Genomic DNA, 17378 nt, shown 5'->3' on the forward strand with positions numbered 1-17378 from the left:
GCGCACGCAGAGGCCCCGCGCGAGGCGGGCTCCGGCGGAGGGGCCCGGGAGGGAACTCAGGTTTAGGGGAAGGCGGGGGCGTGGCTTCCCCGCTGGGCGGGCGGCCACTTCACAGTCCCGCCTCAGTCGGCAGCGGCAGCTGCGCGCCAAAATCAAACCCGGGTACCCGCCGGCCAGAGAGCCTGCGGTTAAGGCGAGCTCCGCGGCGGCGGCGGCCCAGTCGCGCACACCTTTGACCACCTCCCAGCGCTCCCTGCCCGACGCGCTCGGGGCCGCCACAAGACGAGGCATGGCCACCCCACCCAAGAGGAGCTGCCCATCTCCCGCAGCCAGCTCTGAGGGGACCCGCATCAAGAAAATTTCCATCGAAGGGAACATCGGTAAGGAGCCTCGGGAAGTGTTGGTCCCAAAGCAGGGGTAGTCGCGGCAGCGGCGGCTGAAGCGCCCCTTCGCTTCATCCCTGCTCCTCCTCATTGAGGGCTTTCCTCCCAGCCTGCTCCTGTGCTTGCAGACGCGCCCTCAAATTCCCCAGCCGCCGAAAGCACCCTTCTCTTGCCTCTCCAGCTTCCCTCCCGTGCCACGAGGGTGTCCGTGACCCCTGGGCGTCAGGCGGCCGGCCTAGGCCTGCGGGCCTTGTGAGGCGCGCTTGGGGTCCCTTTCATCCTCTTTGTGTGGGAAGGGTTTTGTTTTTGCGGTGTGTGGTGTTTTTTTTGGATGTGTCTGTATGTCAGTTCTTGAGGTGCAATATACATAAGTTAAAGGATTCCTTTTTAGGTATACCCCTCTATGAGGTTTGACAAACATACAATGTTTTACTACCACCATGATCAACATTCAGAACATTTCCATCCCTGCAGAAAGTTCCCTCTTGCTTCTTTGTAGTCAGTCTCCTCTCCATTCCTATCCCCTGGCAAGCGGTAATCTGATTTCTAATCCTGTAAGTTTTGCCTTTTTCAGAATGTCATATAAATGGATTCATAGAGTATGTAGCCTTTTGTGTCTTGCTTCTCTAGTTTAGCATAATGCTTTTACATTTATTCATGTTGCTTGTATCTGTGGTTTGTTCTTTTTTGTTTCTGAGTAGTATTCCACTGCACGGATATACCACAATTTCTCTCTCCCAATTGTGGACATTTGGATTGTTTCCAGTATTTAGATTATGAATAAAACTGCTGTAAACATTCAAGTACATGGAAAGAATTTTTAAATGATCTTAGCAGAAGGAGTTCCTCACTCCCTACCCAACATCCAAGTAAACATTGTGTTATGATTCAAAGACCACTGCTGTTTCTGTTCTTAACCCAGATGTCATTTTGCAAGATACATGAGAACGTCCAATTCTTCTCTATTTCCTACCACAGGAAACCTATGCCTGGTACTTCCTGTTTTGATAGGATTTTGGTTTTTTTGGTTCCAAGTTAGGTACTGGCCATTCATGCATACAGCAAATTTTAATTCTTACTGTGCTGAAAGCACTTGTACTTCTTTTAAAAGGCAAGGCAAACAGGTGCTTTAGCAGCATTCCAAGGAATAGGAAAAGCTGGACACACCCTCAAAGAGGACATCTTGTTTCATCGCTCCAATATTAAGGCACCAGTGGGAAAGATCAATGTAATAGACTCTCATTTCTTCTTAGCTGCATAAGTTCTTTGAAGGTGAATGTTTACTAGTATGATTCCTCACAGCTACTTATTGGATATAGAAGACCATGTATAAAGACAGGAGAAAGTAGATGAACAAAACCTTTTCAAAAGTAAATTTGAATGAACAACCTCTCAGATTTATACCACAATCCCTTCCCTTTCCTAAATCCACTGAAGCAATGTATCATATCTGGAAATTTACTTCCTTCCAAGCATCTTTAATCTTTTCAGCACCTAAAATAATTTCCTAATATATCACCCCCTCTCCAATTTCTCAAAATTCTCCCAGAGCAGTCTTTGTGTATACAAATGTGATTGTGTTATCCCTTGCTTAAAATTCTCTGACCTCCCCATTACCTACACTGGAAGGAGTTGCAAACTGATGGCCTGCAGTTACACAATATTGGCATGCCCAACTTTGAAAAAAACATTTTTAATTAGTTGCTAGCATTTACAAATGTTGAGATTTCCCATAAACATCTAGGTTCTTGGCTTCTCTTGAAAAATCTGAAGATCTGGTAGCACTGTGTTTCTGTAAGAGAACCATTTGCTCTTAGATGGGATATGTCACTTACCACTTAACTGTTTTCCCTGACACTGCAGCTTTGTCATTTGCTGTTTATTAATGCTCTTATACTGTTGTTCATGTGCCCTCCGCCTTATTTGCCAGACCCAAATAAGCCATATATGTACAAATTGCTAATCTGTTTATAGAAGACTATTTCATGATTCGTCTATTTTCTGAATTTGAACTTTAACTGGTCATTTTCATTTCATACTCATGTAACTTGTTTCCTCATGTTCTCTAACTAAATTACTCTCTTACGTTAGATTTTGGAGTCCTTACCTACTTCTCACCTTAATGGTCTGTATAGAATGATTTTTGGCATCATTATGCCTACTTGGCATTAATAATTTTGTTAGGTCCCATGACTTTTTAAAGTATTAACATCAGTGTCCTTGGTTCTTGTTCTCCTTTGCCTTCCTAGAATTTTAATTTATTAATTAGCTTATTTTCAAGCCCCCCATTTCCTCCTCAAAAGTTAAGGAACTGGATATTAGTCTGATTGGGAACTGCAGGTAACTATTTTTACACTGCTTGAAATAAAGAGTAATTTTAGAGAGTAACTGTTATTACTCTTAAAATTTCAGAGTATGACCACATGAACTTTTTCTGTTTGTAAGCAGTATCAGAAGAAAGCTGAATGCTCTAGCCTTAAGTGCTTTCAGACTCTAGCTGATGGCTGGTGTTTTAATGTGTTCCTTGGGTGCTCTTTCTGAACATCATGTTTTCCTTCCTTCCTCCATCTAGCTCAGTGAATGTCTGGTGAACGTTTTATATGCTTCCATTCACTTCTTAATGCCTTACAGTTTCTGTGCTTACCCTCTTCACATGAAATTTGTGGTCCACCAGTGTTTTTCCTATGATTAAACCTCATGGTCATCTAGTTTATCCTTAAAAGTTTTTTGCCTGTCCTCTGGTGGTAATATGACTTTTGTGTTTTGCTTCTTAACTCTTCTCTCTGTGTTACCTTCTGATTGACCCTTCCTCTTTTTTTTTTTTTTCTTTTCTATCGACCTATGTAATGTTTTAGGTTTGATTATAGTTCTTCAAGTCAAAGGTAAGTTCTTTTTGCCCTCTTTGGATCCAGTTTATAAGGAAGAGGAGGCTTTGCTTCAGTTGCTGTTTTTTATATGTTTATCTGTGTGCGTGTGCATTTGTATTCATATATATGGAGAGAGAGAGAAAACATCATGCTGACCAGAGATGACTAATATAATCACATTTGGTGACTTCAGATAGGAAGGGTGTGGTGGTCATTAAGAGTATTGTTAAACCCTGTCAAATTCTAGGTCAAGACTTTCCCTACTATTAAATTGAATGAATTCCCAGATTTTTTTTTTTTCCCGGTACACGGGCCTCTTACTGTTGTGGCCTCTCCCACGGAGCACAGGCTCCGGACGCGCAGGCTCAGTGGCCATGGCCCACGGGCCTAGCTGCTCCGCGTCATGTGGGATCTTCCCGGACCAGGGCACGAACCCGTGTCCCCTGCATCGGCAGGCGGACTCTCAACCACTGTGCCACCAGGGAAGCCCTCCCAGATAATTTTAAAATAGTGAATATAATGTCTTGGTTACACCCAAACTGTTTTCTTTTTTTCCTTCTAGATATCTCAGAAACTAGTGAATGATCAGGGAGAAGTAAAGTCTATACAACTTTTTTTTTTTTTTAAGGAGTTTGATAGAGTGCACAGAACCATAAAAGTGAAGCAGAAAAAACTTGGCTATTGCTTGTAGGAAGTGTTTTGCAAAAATATTTTTATAATTTCTGTTAGCCATAGTGTCATATGATAATTAGTGTCATATAATAATAATCATATTATTTCCCATCCTAAAACTCTGGGAATTGGTGCTTTTTTTTTTTTTTTTTTTTTTATGGCCACACTGCTTGGCTTGTTGAATCTTAGTTCCCCGACCAGGGATTGAACCCTGGCCCTTGGCAGTGAGAGCTCAGAGTCCTAACTACTGGACCACCAGGGAATTCCCTGGATGCATCTTTATATTAATTTTGTGGTTTATTTGGTTGTTTCTAGATTGGTTTTAGATAGGAAAAACCTGAGTTTGTTTGTAAACTGAACAAATAGAGCCAGTAGAGAGGAAAATTTTGAAAATGCAAGAGCCTGGAATGACTGTCACTGTTGTGATAGTTTACTTATTTATCACAGCAGTTTCCATGAGGAGGGTATTATTATTACAGTCTCCATTGTATTATGAGGAAACAGGTTCTGAGAGGTTCAGTGGCTTGCCCAAAATTACATACCTAATTAAGTGGGATAATAGCCTTAACCACTTTCCACAGTTATCTCTGTTTTGTTAAGGAAAGTAAGTCTAGGACTAGAATTTTTACCTTTTTTTTTTTTTTTTTTTTGGCCGCGCTGAGCGGCTTGCGGGATCTTAGTTCCTGGACCAGACCAGGGATGGGACCCATCCCCCCTGAATTGGAAGTGCGGAGTTCTAATCACTGGACCTCCAGGGAATTCCCTAGAATTTTTAAAATTCTGTTCCATGGCTTTGGTAAACTAAAAACAGTAACAAACAAATGAGCTTAATACAGGTGGGCAGGGATCCTTTTACTTTTCATTTAAATAAAGTCTAAAAGAGAAAGTTTAGAAAAATCGAATGCTTTTCTTTTTTCTATTGTTTGCTATTATAAATTTTGTAAAAGCTGATGGCTGTCTTGGCATTTTTTTCCTGATAAATTTCCTTCCTCAGTTTCACTTTTCCTCTCACAACAGCTGCTGGGAAGTCAACATTTGTGAATATCCTTAAACAAGTCTGTGAGGATTGGGAAGTGGTTCCTGAACCTGTTGCCAGGTGGTGCAATGTTCAGAGTACTCAGGATGAATTTAAGGTATGAAAATAAACTTTATTTAATAAAATAAAAATTTTTGATTTAGAGAACAGTTGTATTCTTGGATTTTTTTTGTTTTGTTTTTTTTCCTTTTGCAATAAAACTTTCAAATATAGGGCTTCCCTGGTGGCACAGTGGTTAAGAATCCTCCTGCCGGTGCAGGGAACACGGGTTCAAGCCCTGGTCCTGGACGATTCCACATGCCACGGAGCAACGAAGCCTGTGCACCACAACTACTGAGCCTGCACTCTGGAGCCCGCAAGCCACAACTACCGAGCCCGTGTGCCTAGACCCTGTTCTCCACAGCAAGAGAAACCACTGGAGTGAGAAGCCTGCACACTGCAATGAAGAGCAGCCCCCGCTCGCCACAACTAGAGAAAGCCCACACGCAGCAACAAAGACCCCATGCAGCCAAAAATAAATAAATTTAAAAAAAGCAAACAAACAAAGTTTTAAATATAGCTCTAAGTCTGTATCTTTATTGGGCAGTAGTTATGTGGAAGTGTATATATATGTCTAACACGCATTGAACTATGCACTTAAGATTATGCACTCCATTGCATCTAAGTAGAATTTTAAAAGTTTTAAAAAATTAATTAAAACTTTTTTTTTTAAAGAAGATGTTGGGGGTAGGAGTTTATTAATTAATTAATTAATTTTTGCTGTGTTGGGTCTTCGTTTCTGTGCGAGGGCTTTCTCTAGTTGTGGCAAGCAGGGGGCACTCTTCATCGCGGTGCGCGGGCCTCTCACTATCACGGCTTCTCTTGTTGCGGAGCACAGGCTCCAGATGCGCAAGCTCAGTAGTTGTGGCTCACGGGCCTAGTTGCTCCGCGGCATGTGGGATCCTCCCAGACCAGGGGTCGAACCCGTGTCCCCTGCATTAGAAGGCAGATTCTCAACCACTGTGCCACCAGGAAGCCCAATTAAAACATTTTAAAAAAATCTAATTTTAAGTTAAATTTCTTGCGTGGCTTTTTACATTTTGTTTAAAAATAGGTAAATAAGAAAAGCAAAAACAGCTACCCAATAGCTGAATTTTACTAGTTTATTTTTCAGGACTTTTGTCTTAGAGACAGCCATTATTTTTGTACTTTTGTTCATGTCGGACTTTCACCCTGGACACAAGTTTCAATTTCCCAGAACTTTCCATCCTACACTACAAATGAGAAAGAGGGCATAATCGTTAAATTCCATTCTTTACAGCAAACTTTATTGTATGTGTATGAAGAGAGATCTGATTGCTAAGATTTTTATTTCTGGAGAAATGAGAATTGAAATTGAAAGCAGCATAGCAGAAATGGAAAAATGGAAATGTGTGCTAGAAACTTACTTTGTTATGTCTGAGGAGGACAGAGAGGTTTTGAAAAAAAAGTCTCATTTTAAAAGTTTGGCTGTTGGTCTAGGGAATCTAGGAATAATAATTGAATATTTAAAATGTGAATCATATATACAAGGAGGAGTCACCAGCCAAGGTACTCTGCAGACTTTGGGGACACTGGTTTTTAATAACCACAAGTATTTTCTCAAATACCTGTTTGCCAAACATAGTTAACTTTAGGTCTGGGACCCAACTCACTACACCCCAATCCTTTGAATAATCTAGGACTAAACCCTGAAGGGACTTCCTTCCCATATGGACTCCATCTTCTTAAGAAATTGATATTTCAGTCTGGTCTTTGAGGAAGGGCAGAGTTAGCCTTAAGTAGAGTTTTAAAGTGGGTAAATTTATTTGCTTCTTTTAACATTTTTTATTGACATATGATATAACTATAGAAAAGTATATAAACCTATGTACAGTTTAAAGAACAATTTGAAGGCTATCATCTTTGTAACCATCACCCAGGTCAAGAAATAGACCATTACCTTCTCGTTCAAGAAGTCCCTGTTTGTTCTTCTCAGGTCACAGTATCTCCTTCCCAAGGGTAATAACTCCGCTAGGGGTAATCACTCACATAAAATAATTCTTGTGATAATAATTTTTCTGCTTTCTAAAAAGAATTTTATGTACATGAACATATCTCTAAGAAATATAATGTTTTGTCTGTTTTTTAATGTTGTATAAATGAAATCATCTGTTTGCATTCCTTTTCCTCTTGCTTATTTTGCTTAATAAGTTTGTGAAATTTGTCTATATTGTTGCATGCAGCTATAGCTTGTTCATTTTCATTGCCATATGGTATTCAGTTGTGTTCATATATCACTGTTGGTCCATTCTATACCTTTAATCAGTTTTTGAGCGGTTCCTACTTTAGTTGCTGTAAAAACAGCCCTGTTAGGGATATGAATCCTGGTGTACACATGCAAGAGTTTCTCTTGGAATAAGAAGTAAAATTACTGGGTGGTGGGTATGTGTTTGATGCCTGTTTTCTGAAATGGTTTTACCAGTTTACATTCCCCACAGTGTACTGAAGCTGTCACTGGTCCACCCCTTTGCCAGTATTTAGTATTGTCCAGCTTCCTAAATTTTATTATTCGGTCGAACATTTAATATCTTTTATGTTTAAATGTATATTTTCCTGATTGCTAATGAGATGGTGCTCCTTTACTTAATTAATTAATTTGCCATTTGGATTCCTTTTGTAAAGTCCCTTTTCAGGTTCTTTTGCCCATTTTCCTTTGGATCTTCTGTCTTCCCTCACCCTGCATTTTTGCCTCTTAAAGTATGTCTTGTGGCCTCTTTCAAAGTGCCCTATTCAAGTTTGCTTACATTTAGAAATGAGAGACCTGTGTTCTAAAAATAGTCTTTCTCCCCCTCATTTCTGGGGTCAACTGTCAGTGCAGTCATTCTCAGGGGTTAGGTAGAAAGTAGCCAAATTAAACCAATGTGAGAAATACAGAAGGAACTCTTTCATTGGGGGAATGTTAGACTAGATTGGATTAGGTGACCTTCATTTAAGGTCCATTCTAATTTTAATATCATAGCTTCTAACTCATATTAAACATGTATAACTGGTTTGCTGGCACATTAAATGTTTCTGCCTCTCAGTGTACCTTACTTTTTTTTTTTTTTTTTTTGTCGCACTGCACGGCTTAGTTCCCCGACCACCAAGGATTGAACCTGTGCCTCCTGCAATGGAAGCACAGAGTCCTAACCACTGGACCGCCAGGGAATTCCCAGTGTACCTTATATTAACGAAGCACACAGGAACATATATAAAAACTATAATGTCAAAAATTTTAATTTGCAGAGAGAAATGTAATTATCAGATTCATTGATGTAGGTCAACCCATTCTCTATATAGGCCCAGTAGAAGGAACTTATAAGATCTCAAGGATTTGGTGCTTTTTCAAACAACAAACAATCCCTTGGGAATTTAAATATGTGGGATGCCTCCTGGTTAAAAATGACTGTCCTAGTGAATCACTGTTAGTGTTAGGAGTGTATTGAACCCTTTAGTTGTGTTAGAGAGGAGAGGTTGAAAACATTGCATTAATATACATGGGAAGCCAATTTATAATAAGAAGGTTGTCTTAAGCTTAGAATCAGAGCTCAGGGGAATTAGTTATATTATCTTAATGACTGATGTCATCAGACTAAGATGCATTGATGCATCTGTCTCCATTTTAAGAATTGGCTTCATGGATCTGATATTCATGTTTATGGGCTGGAGCATTTTCTTCCTGTGTACTAGAGTCAAAATTCCAAACTTTCTTTATAACTACCATGGAAGTGAACTTACTATTATTGTTAACATATACTTTCATTAACATATACTTTCATCAGTTTCCTGTAATCCAGTCATGTCTCCACCATGTTACAATTTGGTAACCTTCATTGGATTTTGTATATTTGTGTACATTCTTGGAGGATAGTTTTAACTTTGTGTGTGTATTAAAGGCTACTATGTTGTTAATCCTCTCCACTTAGGTGGAGTTTCAGATTGTGGGGATAGTATTTTGGGGATAAGGTAGCGGAGTGTGAGGGTAGTAATGAGTGGGTGGGTTCTCAGTATCTTTGGATATTTTCTTTTTTCCTGGACCTCAAGAAATGGAATTTCTTCCCTCATCCTGGGGCCCTTCTTCCCCAGACCCATCCCTGACCTATTCCTTGGGATTATAGTGTGAACCACTATCCAAATCTAAGCTTTCTTAGCGTGCTGTCAATAGTGAGAAGTAGACTGTCTTCAGACCCAACTCTGGTAAGGCCAGTCCTACTTCGAATGTTCTCCATTTAATCACACTTCTTGGCAGCAACACTGGGATGGGAAGAGTTGGGCTGCTGGTACCTTTGATCTCTTCCCCTAGTCAGTAATTTAATTTGCACCTGCATGTTTAGCTGGTTTTGTTTTTTACCTGCCATCTAGTGGCTGAAATGTTGCTATACTATCGATGAGCTCCCACCAATTATAGCAAAATAAAGAAGGAGAAAGTACCTAGAAAGATTATGTAGTCTCCCCTCCCTTCTCCTCCCATGGTAAGAGTATCTTTAAATCATATGACCCAGATGATTATCAGTCTTTGTATTAAAGATTTATTTCAAATAACAATGTGCTTTATTTGGTGATTTATGTTATTATTTAAGCCCAAAGCTTTGATTTAATTGCTTTCTTTTAGCCTATTTTTTGAGGTCTACAGACTGTTAGGAAGATATTTTTAGTCTGTTTCTCTCAGTGAGCTGAATTCTTTTGGGAGATCTTTGTTATTTACTGTGAAATGCTATTTTACTTTTATCTAACACTTTTTACCACTAAGAAGTCACTGAAAAATTAGTAACTCTGTGAAAGAAGGGATAAAATATACTTATCTGTGAAACAACAGCATATTTTTTGATAAGTCATTTTTTTTTTAATTTTATTTTTGGCTGCATTGGGTCTTCGTTGCTGCTTGCAGACTTTCTCTAGTTATGGTGAGCAGGGGCTACTCTTCATTATGGTGCGTGGGCTTCTCATTGTGGTGGCTTCTCTTGTTGTGGGAGCACAGGCTTCAGTAGTTGTGGCTCGTGGGCTCTAGAGCGCAGGCTCAGTAGTTGTGGTGCATTCTTAACCACTGCGCCACCAAGGAAGTCCGTATCAGGTAAATTTAAGGTAATACTTGCTGCTATAGTAAAGTCTCTGTGGTTTAAGATGATAAAATTTCATTTCTCAGGCAGTGTACAGTACAATATGGTATTGAGTGGATGGCATACCATGCTGTCACTCAGAGACCCAAACCCCTTCTAATGTGTGGCTCATCTAACCTCTAGGACAGTGCTTCAAACTTTAGTGGTTCAGCAGAGTCACCTGGAGGACTTGTTAAAACAAAGACTTGGCCCTCAACCCCAGTTTCTGATTTAATAGGTCTGGCAGTGGGGTGTTGAAAATGTGCATTTCTCTCAAGTTCCCAAGTGAGGTTGACGCTGCTGTAATGGGGATCATACTTTGGTACCCCTGCCCTGGAGTTGAAGTTGAAAACCGCTGCTCTAGGGCCTTGGTGTCTTTTGCTTCCAGTTGATGAATAAAGAAAGAATCATCGCTTTTGAGAGGTTTTTATGGGTCCAGCCTGGACATGATAAACATTGCTTCTGCCCTACTTCCACTGGCTAGAACTGAGTCTTCTGGCTATAGTTAATTACAAGGGAGACTGGGAAATAAAGCCTAGCTGTGTGTCCAGGAAGAAAAACAACCTGGTTTTAGGGAACACGTAGTAGTATCTATCACACGCAATTTCTAAATAGAAGTACTTTAAATATATTTGTTGATGTAACTTAAACTCAAAAGTGCCATGTTTAATTAATCAATGTAGAAGTTGTTGAAGTTTATTTTAAAGTTAATGGGTTATTTTAGGGGATTCTCTGGTGGTCCAAGTGGTTAGGACTCCGCTCTTCCATTGCAGGGGGCACGGGTTCGATCCCTAGTCAGGGAGCTAACATCCCACAAGCCTTGGGGCGCAGCCAGAAACAAAACAAAACAAAATAAAGTTGATGGTTATTTTGGTAATAGGTATTTGTGCACCAAAGACAACCTGAAATAGTAAGCCCAGATAATGATAAAGACAAAAAATTGTTTTTCACGGTTAGTTTTATTTATAAAAATAACTCAGATGTATTTTCACTAGTGAATTTGTATTTATGTCATTAGTGAATTCTCTATTGTATAATTATGTAAAGTTATCCATGTCTAAGATAAAATTATTAAAATACAGAGCACCAGCACCAGTTAATTATCCACATAGTATCTGAATATCTCCCTTCAAGAAATCAAATTAAGTATTACTTGCTTTATAGATATGATATAACTTCAGTATTTAATAGCAGATCAACATTTTGGAAAGAATATGGCTTTATTGTCAGTCTTAGGCTTGAATCCTAGTTTTGCTGCTTACCAGATATATTGATATTAATGAGTTATTCAACCTTTTTGAGCCCCATTTTTAAAATTTATAAAATAGTGTCAGTAATGACTATTTCATAGGGTCGAGATAATGTATGTAAAACTTTTCATGTAGTCCCTGGCATAAAATAAATAATAAACAGTAGATATTATTATAATTATCATTAAAATTGAAGTATATTTTCTTAATGAAGGGATATTTTGTGTAATGAACTTACTAGTTCTTCAACGAAAATTCTTTATTTTCTAAATCTAAGACATAAAAAATAAACTTTTAAGAAAACTTAAATATGGCCTTTGTGTTCACATTCCTAAGCACATTCTTTTTTGAAAATATGCTAAGTAAGCTACAGATAATGCAACCAGGGATAGAGCAGACTAATCCAAGACTTAAATTTTGTGTTTTGAATTAACATTTATACTACAGAGAATTCCATGTATATGTAAATACCACTACACCTCTGCCCCTCTTTTAGTGTCAAGTAAAACAACTTTTTAATGTATATTTTTTGATTATTTGATAATTAATAATTTAATATTATGTATTTAATATTTAAATATATTTTGTTGAGCTATAATTGACATATAATATTGTATTAGTTTCAGGTGTCCAATATAGTGATTCAACATTTGTGTACATTGTAAAAATGATCACCACAGGAAGTCTAGGTACTGTCACCATACTAAGTTGATACAATATCATTGACTCTATCCCGCATGCTGTGCTTATTTATTTTATAACTGGAAATTTGTACTTCTTGATCCCCTTTACCCATTTCACCCCACATCCCCTACCTCCCTCCACTCTGGCAACCCCCCCATCTAGACCTGTGAGGCTGGGGGTTTGGTTTTGTTTGTTTGATTCCACATGTAAATGATATCATGTGGTATTTGTCTTTCTCTGTCTGACCTGTTTCACTTAGCATAATATCCTTAAGTTCCATTAATGTTGTTTCAAATGGCAAGATTTTGTTCTCTTTTATGGCCAAGTAGTATTCCATTGTATACATACACCACATCTTTATCCATTCATCTGTCTACAGACACTTAGGTTGTTTCCATATTTTGGCTATTGTAAATAATGCTGCAATGAACCTAAGGGTACATATATCTTTTCATACTAGTGTTTCTGTGCCTGATATATTTTCTTAAATTTTTAAAAATTAATTAATTTTTTTTTAATGTGTGGAATAGCAGCTTGTGCTCTTTAGCTAAGTTCTCTTATAAATCCAGCAGTCAGTGTTCATAAAGTTGTCTCTGTTACTAAGAGTAATTTCCAAAATGCTATGCTTACTAGGGTAGGAAAATAAAATAGACAATACTGTCCTCTTTATAAAAATAACTACACGAAAGTTTTGGTTGAGTTGATATACTTCATTTAGCTGGAAAAATTCACTTGTATGAAACATTTTCTCCCTGGATGATGATGAATAAGTGGAAAGTCAGTTCATAATTAAATTAACAAAGGCCCTTGAAACTAATAAAATTAAATTTATTCTTTAAGCAGTTTGGGAAGGCAGTTACTTTACCCTTATTTCAGTTCATCATCTGCTCAGTATTTCTAAACAGCCCTATTGTTGACTGTTAGCCTCTTGCCATTTTATCTTTTTTTTCTTCCAGTTTTGAGAAGAAGTTTCACTTAATTATGTGGTTTGTGGTATGAAATTTAAATTCTGCCTCAAAGTGTCATGTGTTTGTGTGGTTTTTCGTTCTTAACTGAAACTGAAGTCCGTTGTAATGTTTACACTTCTGGATTTTTTTTTTTTCCTCAGAGGAAAACCACCTACATTGAGCATGAACTTTCAGGAAGTGTTCAGGGGTATTTGAACTAGGATTGAGAATAGGAATTAGGCAGTCATATTTTATTCCTTGAAAGTTAGAAAACAAGATTAAAGACTGTATAGCTGTTGGGGGAATCTTTATATAGCTTGACATAGAAAAGATGATGAAGCATCCCTGGGTCCTCGGTTTTGTTTCTTCTTTCTTTCTTTTTTTAAATTTTTATTTTATTTGGCCACGCGGCACATAGGATGGATCTTAGTTCTCTGACCAGGGATCGAACCCATGTCCCTTGCATTGGGAGTGTGGAGTCTTAACCACTGGATCGTCAGGGATGTCCCTTGTTTTTTCTTTCTTAATCTGACAACTCTAATATCAAAAGTATTCTAATATATTCTATTACTGTGCAGTCAGTTTTAATTTAAAAAGAAAGAAAATACTGTCATTCGAAGGAAGAAATTTCAGGGACTTTCCTGGTGGCACAGTTGTTAAGAATCCGCCTGCCAGTGCAGGAGACACGGGTTCGACCCCTGGTCCGGGAAGATCCCACGTGCTGTGGAGCGACTAAACCTGTGCGCCACAACTACTGAGCCTGTGCTCTAGAGCCCACGAGCCACAACTACTGAGCCTGCATGCTGCAACTACTGAAGCCCGTGCACCTAGAGCCTGTGCTCCACAGCAAGAGAAGCCACTGCAACGAGAAGCCCATACACCGCAATGAAGTGAAGCCCCCGCTCACCACAACTAGAGAAAGCCCGCACTCAGCAACGAAGACCCAGTGAAGCCAAAAATAAATAAATAAATTTAAAAAATAAAAAAAAGGAAGAAATTTCAGTGGCTTCTTTCTCTTTACCCCCACCCTCCCCTTTTTTTTGATTTGGAAGCTTCGAATGTTAGGATTTGCTGACTTTGGCCTGTAGTAGTGAAGTGGCAATGGAAAGATGCTCAAAATTATTTTCTATATTTTTTGCAAATGATTCATTGAGGATACCAAGCCTCTTTAAAAAAAATTCATGGTTTAAATCAGATATTCCCTAATATAAATGACTTTAATCAGATTATATAAAAATCTAATAACAGGAAATTGGCTCTACAGAATATAGAAAAGTGGATGCTGTGGTTGGAGAGAGATTAGCAAGTAGATACCACCAAGGTATCTCAGGAGTTTTTCAGTGTGATAGGAATACTGGAAGGGACCTAAGATGGCTTTGCCTGTTTAATTACTTAAACACATCGTACTCTGTCCAGGGAAGGTGCTAGGCTAGAAATCTGAACAAAGCAGTGTTACTAGTAAACTTTTGTGATATTTTGTAAGAGCAATAAGTAATTTCACTGTGTTCAGAGGCAGGTGTGAATATCTCATTGTCTTGATTTGTATTTCTCTAAATTAGCAATGTTGAGCATATTTTCATATGCCTATTAGCCATCTGTATATCTTTGGAAAAATGTATATTCAGGTCTTCTACCCATTTTTTAAATTGGGTTTTTTGGGTTTTTTTATTTATCCAATTTTTTTAACTTAAAAAATATTAAAATAGCCCTATTGATCATTGCTTTTTGTTTCCTTTTTCAAATTCAAAATAGGAACTGACAACGTCTCAGAAAAGTGGTGGGAATGTTCTTCAGATGATGTATGAGAAACCTGAACGGTGGTCTTTCACCTTCCAGTCATATGCCTGCCTCAGTCGAATACGAGCTCAGCTTGCTGCTCTCAATGGCAAGCTCAAAGATGCAGAGAAACCTGTATTATTTTTTGAACGATCTGTGTATAGTGACAGGTATATATAAATGACTGTACTTGTCAGTTTGGAATCTTGACTTAGAAGTGGACTTTTTTTTCCTGTTTCCTGGGAATCAAAGTAATAAGAGAGGCTGAGTTGGAGATTTGAGATGGAAAATGACATTTAATACCTTCAGCAGTTTGGTACTAATGCCATTAGGGAAGTTCTAGCATAATTGCTAGCTGCCATGGAAACTGGTATAGTGGCCATCTCATCTCATTCAAATTTGCAGAGAAGTTTTTTTTTCTTCCAACCCTCTTAAAATTCTTATCTGCTCTGGTTAAATCTGGATCTGTATTCTAGACTTGCACCTGGAGCTAGGAGATCATATATCTCTAAGGGAGGCTTAGAATTACCCTACTTATTATGTAAGGATTGTTTTACTAGAGTTAGATCTGAGGTTCTCAAACTTTAGGACCCCTTTCATTCTTAATAATTATTAAGGAGCCCAAAGAGCTTCGTGTCTTATTGATATTTATGTTATTAGATATTAAGGTTGAGAAATATAAAAAACATTTATTAACTTATTTAAAGTTAGTAATAATAAATCCATTACATATAAACATAAAAAAGATGTGAAAATTATATCTTTCACAAAAAATTAGGGAGAAGAGTAGCATTGTTTGAAACTTTGCAGATCTCTTCAGTGTCTGACTTAATAGAAGTCAGCTGTATTCTCATTTGTGCTTCTGTTTTTAAGCAGTTGTAAGCTTTTGGTTGAAGTACAGTATATAAAGTAATCTGGTCTCTCACAGAACCCCTAGAAGGGTCTTGGGGACCACCAGGGGTTCTCACACCACATTTTTGGGAACCACTGGCCAAGTACATATTTTCTGTAGTTGGAGATAATGTGTTGTTTTCTTCTGCTGTTGTTTTTTTCTGCTAACCAAGGCATTATCTGCCATGGGTTTAGGAGAATGTTTCATGTCCATTTAGTAGATCCGTTTTTTCTTTGTGCTTTTTGGAAAGAATTTATGTGTTGATGTAGACTCTCTTGCAGGTATATTTTTGCATCTAATTTGTATGAATCTGACTGCATGAATGAAACAGAGTGGACCATTTATCAAGACTGGCATGACTGGATGAATAACCAGTTTGGCCAAAGCCTTGAACTGGATGGAATCATTTATCTTCGAGCCACTCCAGAGGTGAGAAACAATAAAAATTTGTTTTGTCCATTGACATTTCAGAATAATATTTAGAAATCCTTTCAGTGGTATGCAATGAAGGCGATTTAGTTTAACTCCACTCCCCACCTCCAAATTAGAAACTCATAACTGTGTAGATAGAAACATTCTTTTTTCCTAAACAAACTGTAAGCCTGCATTTGGAAGTTGCTCTTTTAGGCCCCTTCTCTGTTCTTCCTCAGTTCTGTTCTTCATTATTTCCTCCTGACTTTCTCAGGGTCTGTCATCTATCACAGCTGCATTAAGAAACTTTCTAAAGCAACCCCTAGAATGTAGGCTTCATGAGGTAGAACTTTGGGTATTTTAATTACTGTTGAATTTCCAGTGCCTAGAATAGGGCCTGGGTACATAGTGGGAGCTCAGTAAATGTTTGCTGAAGGACTGGCCAAGTTGGTGGAGGTCCATTTCAAGAAATCCTTTATGGTTGTTTGTGGCTTGGAATGGGTGGGCAGTAGCAGCTGTAGTTGAGAAGAGCCTTAGAGGACCCTTGCCATTTTCAGTTAAGGGAGGTTACTTGAAAATGTGCTTTTTGTCATAGGTTGTAAATAGCTATTCTTGTTTACATATGAAATTATGTTATGAATCCAGGAAGACCAAGTAGATAGATGCCTTTCATAAAAGTAACCTAAATAAGAGCTTACATTTGTTAAGGAATTTCTGGTTTTGGTGCTTGCATCCCCATTTTTCTCTGTTTTTTATTCCTGTTTCTTCCCTAAGTCACAAAGTAGGCTCTGGTGAATGTAAATGCCATGACTTCTAGCCTGAAAGAATACCGTATTGCTATTGAAGCTGAATTTTCAAAGAAACTAGGTTTCTGATTCCAAGGGATGATTTTTTTCCTCTTCTAATGTCAAGTAAGCCAGAATTTAACAATAATAATTTTGAAATTCACTTTTATTTTTGAAAAGAATTTTTGTTTTTAATTATGAAAATAGTATATACAAATATAGAAGAAAACATGAAGAATACTAATAATTTCATTCTGCTAGAAACATTCATAGTCAATATCTTAAAGTCTAACACAAAACTTTATTTTATTTTTTAAATATTTTTAAACAAATAAATTTATTTAAAAAAACAAAAACAAAAAGCATTCTATTCTGGTTACCACTCTTTGTTACAGTCTATTCCATTTTAACTCATTTCTATTTAGAGATAAGAGCCTCAAGGGTATGGAACAGTTCGATGGTAATTCCTCATCTTGAGGATTCACATGCAGTGTCAGTTGTGTGAATTAGCACCCCAGTGCTACATGTGTCTGAGGCCTG

General features: G+C 38.0%; 1 protein-coding gene across 5 annotated transcripts in view; it reads left to right on the forward strand.

The window, feature by feature from the left end:
- Positions 1 to 17378, forward strand: part of DCK (deoxycytidine kinase) — a 57969-nt gene continuing 40591 nt past the window's right edge. For 3 of the 5 annotated variants that reach the window (XR_012332025.1, XM_019932685.3, XM_019932687.3), the window contains exons 1-4: positions 2 to 380; positions 4940 to 5055; positions 14727 to 14920; positions 15924 to 16071. Coding sequence is in view for 4 of the 5 variants with exons in the window: in XM_019932685.3 (XP_019788244.1) it covers positions 290 to 380; positions 4940 to 5055; positions 14727 to 14920; positions 15924 to 16071 (549 nt within the window). In the remaining variant the exon portion in view is untranslated. Of the gene's footprint in view, positions 381 to 4939; positions 5056 to 14726; positions 14921 to 15923; positions 16072 to 17378 lie in introns of all 5 variants that reach the window. The other 2 variants (XM_019932686.3, XM_019932683.3) reach the window with 2 other exon arrangements.

Source organism: Tursiops truncatus, chromosome 5 (assembly GCF_011762595.2).
Source record: "Tursiops truncatus isolate mTurTru1 chromosome 5, mTurTru1.mat.Y, whole genome shotgun sequence".
Classification (NCBI taxonomy): domain Eukaryota; kingdom Metazoa; phylum Chordata; class Mammalia; order Artiodactyla; family Delphinidae; genus Tursiops; species Tursiops truncatus.